Raw genomic sequence first — 13,866 nt, forward strand, 5'->3', positions numbered from 1 at the left:
ACCTCACGATTCATCCCTTTGAACAGAGAACACTGAGACGTCTCACGCCATCGCTCTTACAGGTCACGCACGTCCCCAGCGCACGTCACACGTCCGGCTCTCCCACGTCTCGGCGCCGCACGCGAGCCGGTCAGGCGGCATGCACGCCGGTGGGGTAGGCTGCGTAGGAGGCGACGCCACACATGTTGTCGCCCCGCTTCATGCGCATGAAGCCGGCCTCGCCCCAGGACGTGCCCCAGGAGTTGGCCAGCGTCCAGAAGGCGGTGCCGGACGCCGTGCCGTAGCCCACCAGGAGGACGGCGTGGTCAACCCCCGACGCCGTGCACCGCGGGTCGTCGTAGATGCCGGAGGAGTAGAGCTGCAGCAGGCACGGCTCATGTCAGCGGCGATGGCCTCCACCGCTGCAGGACACCCGAAGGCAGCGGGCAAGGGATGCTTTCTGGACGATGTCAGTGGCCTATCGGGAGTGGGCGGGGGCTTGTTTGCGTGTACGCTTTGTTCGGACAGAGATCCTTTCGTGACGATGGAGCATTTTTGAACTGCGCTCTGGCATGGAGAGACGCAGGCGGTGATGTGGTGTGGAACCGTGTTGATGCCATCGATGTCTGCGCTATGACCTGGACAGACGCAGGCGGTGATGTGGTGTGGAGCAGTGTTGATGCCATCGAGGTCTGTGCTGTGACCTGGAGAGACCCAGGCGGTGATGTGGTGTGGAGCAGTGTTGATGCCATCGAGGTCTGTGCTGTGACCTGGACAGACGCAGACGGTGATGTGGTGTGGAGCAGTGTTGATGCCATCGAGGTCTGTGCTGTGACCTGGACAGACGCAGGCGGTGATGTGGTGTGGAGCAGTGTTGATGCCATTGAGGTCTGTGCTGTGACCTGGAGAGACCCAGGCGGTGATGTGGTGTGGAGCAGTGTTGATGCCATCGAGGTCTGCGCTGTGACCTGGAGAGACGCAGGCGGTGATGTGGTGTGGAGCAGTGTTGATGCCATTGAGGTCTGTGTTGTGACCTGGACAGACGCAGGCGGTGATGTGGTGTGGAGCAGTGTTGATGCCATCGAGGTCTGCGCTGTGACCTGGAGAGACCCAGGCGGTGATGTGGTGTGGAGCAGTGTTGATGCCATTGAGGTCTGTGCTGTGACCTGGACAGACGCAGGCGGTGATGTGGTATGAAACAGTGTTGATGCCATCGAGATCTGTCGTCACCACCGTGACTTGCGCCTCTCAAGGATCCAAGCCTCGGTATGTGCATACGCTCGGGACACCCACCAGGCCGGCCTTGGGGCCAACTCATGGCTCCGGCTGGAGCTGCCGCTGCACACCCTCCCCAGTTGAAGGGGCTTTACGTGCCTTCCGGATGAGGCGCTGAATGAGGTGACGCAGGGCAGACGATTGACGGGACAGCCGTCTTTCAGGGCCGACACCCTTCCTCACTTCGGAAAATTTCACTGCACATTCCGTACGTGTTGGTCCTGCACATTCCCTTTCAACTTCGGAAAATTTGCGCCCAGGAAAATAAGCCCAGGCGCTGTATGGCGAGGCACGGATCAGATTACGTTCGGTTTCCCAACGCCGTGGAGGTTCAGCCTGTTCTGTGACTGTGACTAACTGCGTGTTACTGTGCTCTTTCACAAATTAAAGAATTGAGCACGTGATGGGTTAGATTCTTGGGTGTAAAGCGTCGGCCGAAATATCACGTGGACCTGACACTGATGTCCTATGGCTTTCACACATTTACTTGAGGTATCCGGTAGTAGTCCGTATGTGTGGTAGAGCCCGGCATCGGTAAGGACATACGACCGACGCAGCAAATCTGTGGCAGACGCTTTCTCGGTGACCACGGTCAGTCAAGGCCTTTCCATCGCGGTGCGCACACGATCTAAATTGGCACCGGCAAAATACCGACGTGATCTCACACCCACACACAGCGAAACCAACTGCTGCACAGAAGACCCACGTCGTCATGCTTTCCTCCGATCTCGCACCCCCAAACAACTGCTGCACAGCTGGCCCAAACAACTGCTACACAGAGGACCCACGTGACCACGCCCTCCTCCGATCTCGCACCCCCAAATAACTGCTGCCCAGCTGACCCAAACCAACTGCTACACAGAGGACCCATGTGACCACGCCCTCCTCCGGTCTTGCCGCCCCCTCCCCGCCTGGAAACACCTACCACGCTGGGACTGAAGCCCACCTGGAACGAGGCGAGTCCAGCGTTGATGAGGACGGCGACCGGGTTCTGAAGGAGGCCGGCGGCCAGGCCGACCTCGTCACCACTCGTCACCTGGTGCACCTGATCCAGGGCGGCGGCGGCCGGCGCGTTCTGCCGACACGTGCCCTGACCGCCGGTGGTCGGGTAGTCGGCCTCGGACGCCAGACCGTGCTCGTGCACGTACTCGAGCGCGCCGGCCATCGACGGCGGCGACACACAGTCGAGCAGGTTCTGACGGCTGAGCGAGACCAGCTGACCGTCGCTGATCACCAGGCCGCTCTCCACGGCTGACACGGGCGGGATCGTCCAGCCGGCCGACATGCCCTGGTTCCTGATGTGGATCGGCACGCCGTGTTGCCGCCAGTCGAACTGGTCCGGCGCGGTCCGGTGCGGTCCGCCCGGTCCGCCGGTCCCGCGCGGGCCAGCTGGCCCCGCGGAGGCGGAGCCGTTCGCTGGCAGTGGCGTTGCCGTCTGCGGAGGTGGAGGCGCGAGCCCTCAGCGCTGGTAGGGAAAACGAAGGCGTGGGACACCTGCAGGTGCCGTGGAAGCATGACCACGCTGTTATTTTTACTGCCGGTGATGTAATCGCGAAAATTTGGGGTGAATTTGGAACACAGAGAGACTGCTCCGCCAATGAATGTTCAAACATTGAAGTATATTGCTTTGGTTGTGAGTTCTGCTTGGACGTTGAGCAATAATTGACACGATTGTGCTCAACCTCTCACAGGATTTGCAATTATTTCGTTCCGGAAATCGATTTAGAGACACCATTTTTTAGCTGTGAGGCGCTAACATTATTTGAAAAGCAAGACCAAACACATCTTGGTAAACGTCGCTTGCTAGACGCTGAACAATAACACTAATAATGGAAATGCGGTAAACTTCAATTGAAAACATAGCTTCAACAGAGCTCAAATAACATATATTTTGATTAACTGCATTCAAAACGGTTTAATCAACTGCTGGGCACCCTTTAAGGTCAGATATCGTCACAACAGGCGCCTCGACATGATATTAACCTGGCATCACCCGTCGGCACCCGTCGACAAACGCGTCACCACAGCATCAGCTGCGCCATTCCTCACCGGAAGGAGCACCCGCCGGCCGAACTCCTCGCTGGTCAGATCGGCGAACTGGTTCACCGCCAGACGATACGAGCTCCTGCCAGCGTCAAACTGGGCGTTGTGGCGGCTGATGATCTCCACGTTGCGCTCGAACACCTGCCTGCGCAGCTGCTCCTGCGCCGTCGAGTACACCCTGCCGAACTGCAGCTTGAACGCCTCCCAGTCGCCGGCTGCGGCGCCGCCGGGGGTCGCCAGCCAGCCCGCCGTCGCCAGGAGCAGCAGAGACCAGCTGAAATACAGGCAGCTGGCGAGAGGGCTGCCTCCACGCTGTGTGAGGCCACACCGAGTCGCCGCAGAGTGGGTCGGGTTAAGTTGTTCGGAGAGTTTCAAGTGTATTAGTTATAAACACCGGGTTGGTAATAATGTAAGCTACGCTACAAGAATCACTTGTTCTCGAATGTCCAACGGCCATGCAAATGGTCTGCTGTATTCGAGGTCTGCTGGGTAATGTCGCTGGACGAGGGCTCAGATGATGTAGATCACCTGATTGCAATCTAGTCGATGTCTGATATATTTTCGGGGCAACTACTTTGTAATTGCAAGGCCTTCGTGGATCACATATCATTAAGATGATAAGTCAATACCGTTTCACAACGTGCAAAAATAACAATGTATAACAATAGTTCACACGGCTATGTGGGACACAGTTTGTCGTGTTTAGCCTTGCGCGATAAAACCTATGCAGTAGTGAACTGGATTTTCTTGCACAATGTATACTCGCAAGTAAGCCGACATTACTCGGGATTTTACAAAACACCGGTGACTCGGTCACTTACGGTTGCATCATCGCTGATCTGTTCGCGGCACAGAGTGGGCAGCTTAGCGTGGAATGCCGGCAGTCTCTGCAGTGACCTCGTCACCGGCTGACGGCCTCCACACAGTCGGTAACACTGCTGGTAGCGGAGAGCTTATCCGCTCAGCCAAGTGCGCGAGCAGGACGTACTTACACTGATGAGGGCCGCGCCGCCTGTCTGTCTTCCCATCTTATCTACACTCGCTGGCGCCGGTCCCGCCGACCAGCCGTCCGTTCCCGCCCTTGCAGCGCTGCTGATGTGGTGACGGCATGGGCCGAGCTGAGCTTCTCTGCCCGTGCTGGGGAGCGCTGCTGATGTGGCGACGGCATGGCCGAGATGAGCTTCTCTGCCCGTGCTGAGCAGCGCTGCTGATGTGGCGACGACATGTGCCGATCTGAGCTTTTCTGCCCGTACTGGGGCGGCGTGGAGCCGAGCTGAGCTTCTCTGCCCGTGCTGGGGAGCGCTACTGATGCAGCGACGGCATGGGCCGAGCTGAGCTTCTCTGCCCGTGCTGGGGAGAGCTACTGATGCAGCGACAACATGTCTATTGACCCTTTCCCTGGGTCCTCATGTCTCCTTCTATTGACCCGGGCTGACGTATTGGGCAGGGCCATTGTGGCGGTGATGGTGTGGGCTGAACCGAGATGACCTGCTCAACGTCGTTGAGTTGGTGACCGCATGGGCTGGCACAAACTGGACAATGCCTGTTCCGAGCAGTACTGCTGACGTGATGACCATGTAGGCCGATGCAAACTGGACAGTGCCTGTCCCAGGCAGCACCGCTGAGGTATGGAATGAGAGTTGTCCAAACCAGTGCTAGGTTGGAGTGATTTTGTTAGTTCTTACCTAATAGGATTGACGGTGAGACGGTGAAGCTTTGTACGAGCACATAAATGCGCATTTAAACGCAAAACTCCCACTCAATGCGATTGACGGCGAGACGGCGAAGCTTTGTACCAACACATAAAGATGCCTTTAAACACAAAAGTCCTACTCAATGCGATTGACGGCGAGACGGGGAAACTTTGTCCGAACATGTAAGTAAGCATCTAAACACAAAACTGGGTAAGGCAGAGCTTGGATACGATACGAACGAGCCTCTTACCGTGGCCTGTGAATATGCGCCAGATTTGAAACTGACTGAACTTTTACGTAACGAGTTCTATTTTCCTGGGATTTCTGCAAATTACTTGACCGCTCTCAACTCCATGGTTTCGGTTTCTGTTTGTGGGGAAATGGTGACGTTTTCTGAGAAATTCTTTGCTGGCATTACCGTGCCCAGACAGTCGATGGTAGCCGAGTCGAAGGTAGCAAACAATGCCAGTGGATCTTCCCGTCAATGGGAAACGCAATTTGTGGATGGCAGCTGTGTTATGATCTTCAGAACATCTGGTACCCAATCCTCTCGCTCTCAGGCTGAGGAGATACCCTGCCTTTCAATCCCGCTATAATTACGGTTTTCTCTACGGGCCCAATGCATGGCTTTCATGTAGGACAAAAACATTCCGCGCCCTACAGCGGTCGATCATTCAGATATTTTATAATCCACCACTTGAACTCGTTTCCTGGCCTCCGTGGCCTTCGGTCATTCGTGCTGTATACTACATTAGCAATCATAATTCATGTACCATCAGAAAGGGCGAGTAGCCTGACATATCCCTTCAGCTCAAAAACGTTTCAAAATGTTTATGTGGGCTTGGCACACATCGGTTGATATATTACTGCAGGACAAATACAATTATGAAAAAATGGACACTTCGCAACACAAGCACAGTTGATGTCATTCACTCATGCAGCGGCGACGCATAACAGAACAACAGAGTCTCACTGTCAGAAGTGCTCTTCATTTGGCACACAACACGCTCGCGGGAAGCGCTCTCCACCTAAACCTATATCACATGAGGACACGAGCGGCATGTGGGCGGCGACGAGCGGCGCACGGGCGGCGACGAGCGGCGCTGTGCACCGCGGCGTGCGCCGCCCGCCCACTCGGCTATGGCACGCGCGCGCGGCCGGCGCGCGCTACAACCTGAGCTCACTCTCGGAGCTGGAGGAGGCACCGGCCAGCAGGTGGGAGCGCCGGTGCGCCGCCGCCGCCGCCGCCGCCGCCAGGCCACGCGGCACGTGCGGTGACATGGACGGCGAGCGCGTGTCGAGCGGCGAGAGCGCCGGCGAGAACGACGGCGACATGGCCTGCGCCGCGAACGCCTCCTGCGAGATGGGCGAGCGCGGCAGCGACGGCATCGACACGAGTCCGAGACTAGAACGGGGCGGCAGCGGCGCCGCCACCGAGCGCGGCGCCACACTCGTCAGCAGCGGCGGCGGCCGCTTGGCCGCGCTCACCGCGTACGGGCTGGGCGCGCTGTCGTCCTTGAGCCGCGCGATCTCGGAGAACACGTGCGCCAGCGGCTGGTACTGTGGCCCCCAGTTGAGCAGGTAGTCCCAGTTGTAGCTGCCGGTCAACTCCTCCTCGCTGTGCACGATCGAGCTGAGCGAGCCCGTCATCGACGGCTGCGTCTCGTCCAGGCCGAAGGCGCGCGTGCCGTCCATGATGGCCTCGTCCTCCTCGGCGCCCACCGCCGTCAGCTTGGACGAGATCAGCTCGCCGAGGCTGACGCCGCCCTCGGCCGCGCCGCCCGGCCCATCCAGCAGGTGCACGCTGTCGGCACGCAGGCTCTGCGAGCCCTTGTGCGAGTCGGCTCGCGTCGTGTCGATACCCAGCCGCGCCAGGTACTCCTGCGTGTTCTGCGCACTCGCCTCCGACACGCTGTCGCTGTCGTGCAGCCGCGAGTCGGGCACGGCCAGCTGGCGCAGCTTCTGCTGCATCAGCGGGCCCTCGTTGATCATGCGAATCTCCTCGTCCTCGTCGCCGTCCTCGGCCGAGCCGCGCCCGCTCGAGGCGGAGCGGTGCGACTGTTCTGACAGCTCGGACGTCGTGTTGCGGCCTGCTGGCCGGCCGGCCGCGCCGAACGGATGGCCGATCTCGCTGTAGCGCGGCGGGTAGTGCAGGCCGGCCGCCGGCGCCGCCGCACGCAGGTCCGTGTCGAACGACGAGTCCAGGTGCTCGGCCATCGTCGGTTTGCTCACGCGACGGTTGCGCATGTGCAAGAAGACGAAGGCGGCACCGAACGCCAGCACGATCACCAGCATGGCCACCCGCCGGCCGACGCCCCAGTCGGCCAGGCCGCCGCCGCCGCCGCCCGCCGCCGGCAGCCCGGTGCCGTTCAGCGATGGGTCCAGCACCACCTCAACGCCGGCTAGCGCACTCAAGCTGCCCGGCCGGCCGCTAGATGCCACAACCTCCAGCCGCTCGCTGGCCAGGTCCCGCCGTGTCCGCCGCCGCTCGCCCAGACTGCGTGTCACCACAATCTCGCCGCTCGTCTTGTTGACGCGGAAGAAGCCGTGCGGCGTCCGCAGGTGGTACAGCACCACGCCGTCGGGGCCGCGGTCGCGGTCGGTGGCCGCCACGCGGCCCACCACGTAGCCGGGCGGACCGTCGGCCGGCGCGCGCAGTCGGTACTGCGAGCGCACAAACACGGGCGCGAACTCGTCGACGCCGCGCACCGTGACGCGCACCTGCGCCGTAGCCGTCTGGCCGCCCGAATCGGTAGCACTGATCGTGAAGGCATACACGTCGCGCGCCTCGTAGTCGAACACGGCGGCCGTGGTGACTACGCCCGAGCCCGGGTCGACGCGGAACCAGCCGCCGCCGCCCGTCAGCGTAGTAGTTGAGCCGGCCGTAGCGGCCGCGGTCGGCGTCGTTGGCGTGCGCCGTGAACACGGGCCGGCCGGCCGGCTCGTTCTCCGTGGCGAACGCGTAGTACACCGGCTGCGGGAAGCTGGGCGCGTTGTCGTTCTCGTCCAGCACGCGCACGCGCACGGTGGCGAGCGCTGAGAGCGGGTGCGCACGGTCGCGGTCGGTGGCGCGCACGATGAACCGGTACTCGGCCAGCCGGTCGAAGTCGAGCCGCTTGCGCAGCCGGATCAGGCCCGTGTCGCGGTCCAGCTGGAACACCTCGTGGTCGTTGCCGGACGTGATGTCGTATACGACGGCCGAGTTCTGGCCGGCGTCGCGGTCCGTGGCGTGCACCTGTAGCACGGCCGAGCCCACCTGCGGCGGGGAGGTCACACGGGTCACACGGGAGGTCACGCGGTCAGCCGCGCGTGCCAGCGCCCGTCCGCGACGGTCGCCATACACTCGTCGGAACCACGGCGCTGAGACGCATGTTGCAAAGGCGGGCACAATGCAAGCTTTCCGCGTGGCAAAGCTACCACATGCGTGATCCGTACGAGTAGATATGCAGGAGAAGGGACTCTTTGAAGAATATGCAACTAGCCAGCAAGACCTTGCCAATGCCAATGCCAGCAACCAAACAGACTGCAGACGCGAATAATTTGAAACTCGTCGTTCCAACAAAGCGGCGATGACATTTCGGTAACGCCATTGATATTCTGCATAAAAGTGTCAGTTGACTTTATATTCATGGACACTTTCAGCATGACAGTACCGCTGTCAGCACGTCGGAAGACCATATTAGCACTGTATAATAGCTTGGTGAGAGCAGCATATTACCGAATTTATCCACTCGTCTGAGTATCTCACCAAGGAGAACATTGTTTTAACAAGCAATTATTTGCACAGCCATTGAGCATCGGTTTTTCACGTCCTCTCTACACAAAAGGTGCGCAACTGGTCTGTCAGCACGGCTAGGACCGCTGCGTGGTCAGCCACTGCGGCGGCGAGCCCGTACCTGCGCCAGTTCGCTCACGGAGGCTGTGTACTCGGACTGGTTGAACTTGGGCTCGTGGTCGTTGACATCGGTGACCTGGATGACCACCTGGGCGGTGGCGTTCCTGGCGGGCGTGCCGCGGTCGCTGGCGGCCGCCTCCATCACGTACTGGGCGCGGTGCTCGCGGTCCAGCGGCCGCAGCAGGATCACCTCGCCACTGGTGCTGCAATGAAGAGAAGGATCAGCACCACTACACATACGCAGTAACGTGTTAAAAGGCACAGTGTATGGGCGTTTACACGCGCTAGACACGCATAGTCAGAATTCACGTACGGACAAACACACACAGGTATGTAAAATAACTTGGGTTTACGAATTTTTTCGAATTTGTCGATCTACTGGAAAGCATTCTGTATTCCATGTGGCTGGGCCCTGCGCACATTTTGACTCGAAATTCCCAAACAAATGTTGCCATCTGCGATAGACAGAACACTTTGTTCCATGACCGTGCGCTACCTGGCTATCTGGAACATGCCGTCCTCGTTGCCACTGACGAAGGAGTAGTCGATGTTGCGGTTGTGACGCGACTCATCCATATCCTCCGCAGTGATCTTCATGATCACGTGACCCATCGGCGTATCCTCCCCTATACTGGCCCTGAGGAAAGCAGAGTCAGCTGTTCAGGAGAAATGACGCGAAAATTCGGCACCTCTCCTCTTGCATTCCTACGAAAATTCGCCACATCTCCAGCATAAGTTCTTGTGAGAATCCATGTGGTCTACGTCAATGAAAATCCTGTGGCATGCGGAAACAAGTCAACCCACCCTGTCGTTCTCACGCTCGCCCACCATTCCTAAACTTCAGCACGGTTTTTTAAGACAATCCGCCTGTCCATCCCGCCGCACCCACCTGTACACCGTCTGCTCGAACTCCGGCGCGTGGTTGTTGATGTCCTCCACGTGGATGGAGACGGCGGCAGCGGCGCTGAGCGACGCCCGGCCGCCGTCCCGCACGCCCACCACCAGCTGGCGCACCGGTCGGCCCGGCTCGAAACGCATCGTGGTGTTGGTGAAGAGCACGCCCGTGTCAGGCTCCACGTAGAACTCGGTGGTGGGCGTCAGCAGGAAGAAGGTCAGACGGCCGTTGTCGCCTAGGTCGCGGTCCGTGGCGGTCAGGCTCAGCACCTGTGGCAGGTCAGGTAGGGGGTCAGAGAGATTAACCATTGGTCAGACGGAGGTCAGGGTGACCTGACACAATACCTAAGGGAGGCCAGGTAGGGTTCAGACAGAGGTCAGGAAGATGTAAGGCAAAGGTGGTCAGACCGGGGTCAGAGAGAGGATAGACAGAAGCGAAACAAAGGTCAGGCAAATGATAGACAGAGGTCAGGCAAAGGATTGACAGAGGTCAGGTAGATGATAGGCAGAGGTCAGGTAAAGGATAGACGGAGGGCAGACAGGAGTCTCGCGGAGATCATATGACCGGCGCCAACCCGCAGAATCCCCCCACTCCCTGTCCCACTCCTCCAAAGTCGCCTGATTCAGTGCATACCTAGACTCTGGACCAAACAGCCTGTGTCGAAGCGTACATTCACTCTCTACCAGATGGTCAGCGTCCCAGCAGACTTTCGCTCCGAACCGACAGTCTGCCCCGCAGCAGACCTCCATTCACGGACGCTCTGCCTGCTCTACAGCAAGATTCCACCCAGAGTAGGGTCACCTGCCACAACATACTTCCCATCGGGGCCCGCCAGCATGCCTCCAACCATGCCCCCACCCTGATCCCTGTCGGGTACCTCACATTACTCTTCTGCGCCAAGGCTAACAGCGTACCTCTGCGCCAAGGCAACCGGCAACCAAGGCATAACAATGTATCTCTGTGCCGAGCCTAACAGCGTACCTCACACCACACCTCTGCGCCGAGCCTAACAGCGTACCTCACACCGCACCTCTGCGCCGAGCCTAACAGCGTATCTCACACCACACCTCTGCGCTGAGCCTAACAGCGCACCTCTACGCCGAGCCTAACAGCGTATCTCACACCACACCTCTGCGCCGAGCCCAACAGCGTACCTCACACCGCACCTCTGCGCCGAGCCTAACAGCGTACCTCACACCACACCTCTGCGCCGAGCCCAACAGCGCACTTCTACGCCGAGCCTAACAGCGTACCCCACGCCACACCTCTGCGCCGAGCCTAACAGCGTACCTCCACGCCGGGTCCGCTCATCTCCAGCACGCCGGCCGAGTATGAACTCTCCGAGAAGGCTGGCCGCTCGTCGTTCACGTCCAGCACGTTGATGGTAACATTGGTCTCCGCCAGGTGAGCCGAGTCCGAGGCGGTCACGCGCAGCACATACTGCTGCCGGGCCTGGACACGGGTGGCGGCGTCAGGATGCACTGCTATCAATGGAGCCAGAGTGAACACAGCGGGTGCCGTCCCCGGATATTCACAGGGCGGTTGGGTGCACAGATTTTGGCAGGGTCTGGTAGAATAGCAGTGCTGGCAATGCCGGAGAATTCCGCTCCCAACAGCTTCAAGCATAGCACAGCTGTAACCTTATCTGGACTTTATTTCGATAAATTTGCCGCGAAATGGCTGCTTCCGTCCCTGCAAAGCAAGACTGGGTGGCGCTGGGCAGGCTAATATGGGCCTCACGCAGGCAGGTCATGAACCCCACATGGACCTCAGACAGTCACGCCACACCCCTCGCGCGAGAAGACCTGACCTGGCCGCCGCGCGTCTCCCCCTTCAGCACTGACCTCACGATCCAGCGGCTCCGTCAGCGTGATCTGGCCGGTGAAGCGGTCGATGGCGAAGGCGTCCTGGCGCGCCGCGCCGCCGGCGAAGCTGTACGTCAGCGCCGGATGCGTGTCGACGTCGTTGGCCGTGACGGCCGTCACCACGGCGCCCACCTGCGCGCCCTCGCTCACGTTCGTGACCGAGTGCGGCGGGAACGTCGGCCGGTTGTCGTTCACGTCGATCACACTGATGCGCAGCGCGCACGAGCCGACCATCGCCGGTCGGCCCTGGTCCGTGGCGACGATCGTCAGCTCGTACGAGGAGCGGATCTCGCGGTCCAGCACGATGTTGGTCCTGACGACACCCGAGAACGGCGACTCGATGACGAACGCGTCGTCCAGGTTGCCTTCCAAGATGCTGTAGACCACGCTGGCGTTAGGTCCCGTGTCGGCATCAGTCGCTGATACCTGTGGAAGGTAAAAGCCAAAGTGGAAAGTGGCAAAGTGGAAAAAAGTGGAAAAAAGTGGTAGAGTGGAAAAACCGGTCGGCGCCTCTCAAAAAACACGTCGCTATATTCCGGCGTGATTCAACGTGGCGGTGGCGGGTCGCAGATGTCCCTGCCTCACATAGTGCTTGAATCGTTTCGTTGAGACACAAGTCACTCATTTCAATCTATCAAAATCCGAGGCAATATAACTGTACCACAAAGAGATTAACGCCTACCTATGCATAACATGCCTTCAGCAGCTGCACCTCACCGGGGGAGGGGGAGATGGAAGCGGGCAACAAGTGGGAATAAGCAGCCGCTGGCGAAATTAAACGAGCCCCGGGTATTCCCGGCTGGCGTTTTTATCCTGCTCTGCCCCGCTCACCTGCACCACGAACGTGCCCTTGTTGTTGCCCTCCCAAACAGCGCTGATGTACTCGTCCTGCGTGAAGCGGGGGGCGCTGTCGTTCTGGTCCGTCAGCTCCACCAGCACTGAGGCGTACCTGAGGCGGGCGCCGGCCCTCTCACACACGTGCATGCACACACGCAATGTCGTCTGGGCGGCTGTGGCTCAGCTGACGCGGGGTTGTTTTAAAATTCAGCATACACTTTGCTGAAGCGTGTTGGCCGCACAGAGACGGCACCACACACCTTAACAGACCGGTGATATCAGCATCGCTTGCACCACATACTGAAGATCACGCATCAAGTCCTCACTGGTGAGGACTGGACAAGTCACAACACATCTGTGTACCTAGCTCCAGGAACCACTGCGATGACAATGACCAGGGCAGGCGCCTGACCCTTTGACAAACGTCTGCCCACAAGCCTACGCTTGCAGTTGCGTGGTTCCCTGTGCTTGTGAGCCACGTGGCCGCCCGACTCCTCATCCACAATGTGGTGGCATCGCCAGCTCGTGCGCGGCTCACACATCAGACCCACAGTCTTACCCATAGAGTGGCGTGGCGCCCTCGGCCTGCGAGACGACCACCAGCCGCAGCTGTCGCGTCAGCTCGAAGTCCAGCCGCTGCGGGTCGCGCACGCGGATCAGCCCGTTGTTGGCGTTAATCTCGAACGTGTCGTCCTCGTTGCCGGAGCCGAAGCTGTAGGTGATGCGCTGGCGGCGACCGTCGCTGCGCACGGCCGTCACCTGGCGGCGAAATGGGCGGGGTCAGGTGGGGTCGGATCATGCCAGGTCAGATCAGGTTAAGTCAGGTCACCTGCAGCAGCCGATCAGCACACGGCAACCGCTCACTGAGAACAGCCGACTCGCAGTTACAAAGAAAGGAAATGGACTAACGGAAACGGACACGGAAACGAAAAAGGAAACGGGCACGGACATGCAAGTTAATTCGATGCCCACAGTCGGCTGGCAGCCAGATGGGAGAAACGTAAATCTCACCCCAGTCCGGGTCGTGATGAGGCATCGTTTATTTACGAGCACGCCACGTTTGCCTCGGTGCGTGCCACCATGCGAGCCGCGTGCAGCAACGGTACCGCAGCCGGTCCCACCGCCAGGCCGTACCTGGACGACGTCCGTGCCGGCCGGGGCGTTCTCGGCCACGGAGCCGCGGTACGTGTCGTTCTGGAAGCGCAGCGTGGTGAGCTCGCGCTGCTCGCCGACGTAGATCTCCACCAGCCCGGAGGCCGTCTGCGGCGGACTGCCGCCGTCTCGGGCGATCACCTGCAAGGCGCAAGACGCTCGCAAAGGCCGTCTAACCAGGCGAGCAGAACGCCCGGAGTCCACCGGTTGTCGCGATCTCAAGCTCCCGAC

General features: G+C 59.7%; 2 protein-coding genes across 2 annotated transcripts in view; both read right to left on the minus strand.

Moving 5' to 3' along the window:
• Positions 1-130: 130 nt before the first annotated feature.
• Positions 131-2,539, minus strand: LOC119110901 (digestive cysteine proteinase 2-like). The gene is made up of 2 exons (XM_037234777.1): positions 2,180-2,539; positions 131-358 (listed from the first exon to the last, which is right to left on the minus strand). The coding sequence occupies exons 1-2, from the start codon at positions 2,537-2,539 to the stop codon at positions 131-133; spliced, it is 588 nt and encodes a 195-aa protein (XP_037090672.1).
• A 4,883-nt stretch (positions 2,540-7,422) lies between these two features.
• LOC119110902 (protein dachsous) overlaps positions 7,423-13,866 on the minus strand; it is a 28,960-nt gene continuing 22,516 nt past the window's right edge. The window contains exons 19-29 of the mRNA XM_037234778.1: positions 13,618-13,776; positions 13,043-13,242; positions 12,478-12,595; positions 11,626-12,072; positions 11,072-11,233; positions 9,776-10,050; positions 9,383-9,523; positions 8,888-9,089; positions 7,875-8,247; positions 7,500-7,807; positions 7,423-7,449 (exon numbers count right to left, since the gene is read on the minus strand). Coding sequence (XP_037090673.1) covers positions 7,423-7,449; positions 7,500-7,807; positions 7,875-8,247; positions 8,888-9,089; positions 9,383-9,523; positions 9,776-10,050; positions 11,072-11,233; positions 11,626-12,072; positions 12,478-12,595; positions 13,043-13,242; positions 13,618-13,776 — 2,412 coding nt within the window. The remainder of the gene's footprint in view (positions 7,450-7,499; positions 7,808-7,874; positions 8,248-8,887; positions 9,090-9,382; positions 9,524-9,775; positions 10,051-11,071; positions 11,234-11,625; positions 12,073-12,477; positions 12,596-13,042; positions 13,243-13,617; positions 13,777-13,866) is intronic.

The sequence above is a fragment of the Pollicipes pollicipes genome, unplaced genomic scaffold (assembly GCF_011947565.3).
Source record: "Pollicipes pollicipes isolate AB1234 unplaced genomic scaffold, Ppol_2.1 Scaffold_7247;HRSCAF=8697_pilon_pilon_pilon, whole genome shotgun sequence".
Classification (NCBI taxonomy): domain Eukaryota; kingdom Metazoa; phylum Arthropoda; class Thecostraca; order Pollicipedomorpha; family Pollicipedidae; genus Pollicipes; species Pollicipes pollicipes.

Coding starts and splice junctions, on each gene's coding strand:
- LOC119110901 (XM_037234777.1), bottom strand. CDS start 2,539: ATGTCGGCCGGCTGGACGATCCCGCCCGTGTCAGCCGTGGAGAGCGGC. Junction 359..2,179: donor TGGGCTTCAGTCCCAGCGTG/GTAGGTGTTTCC, acceptor TGCCTGCTGCAG/CTCTACTCCTCCGGCATCTA.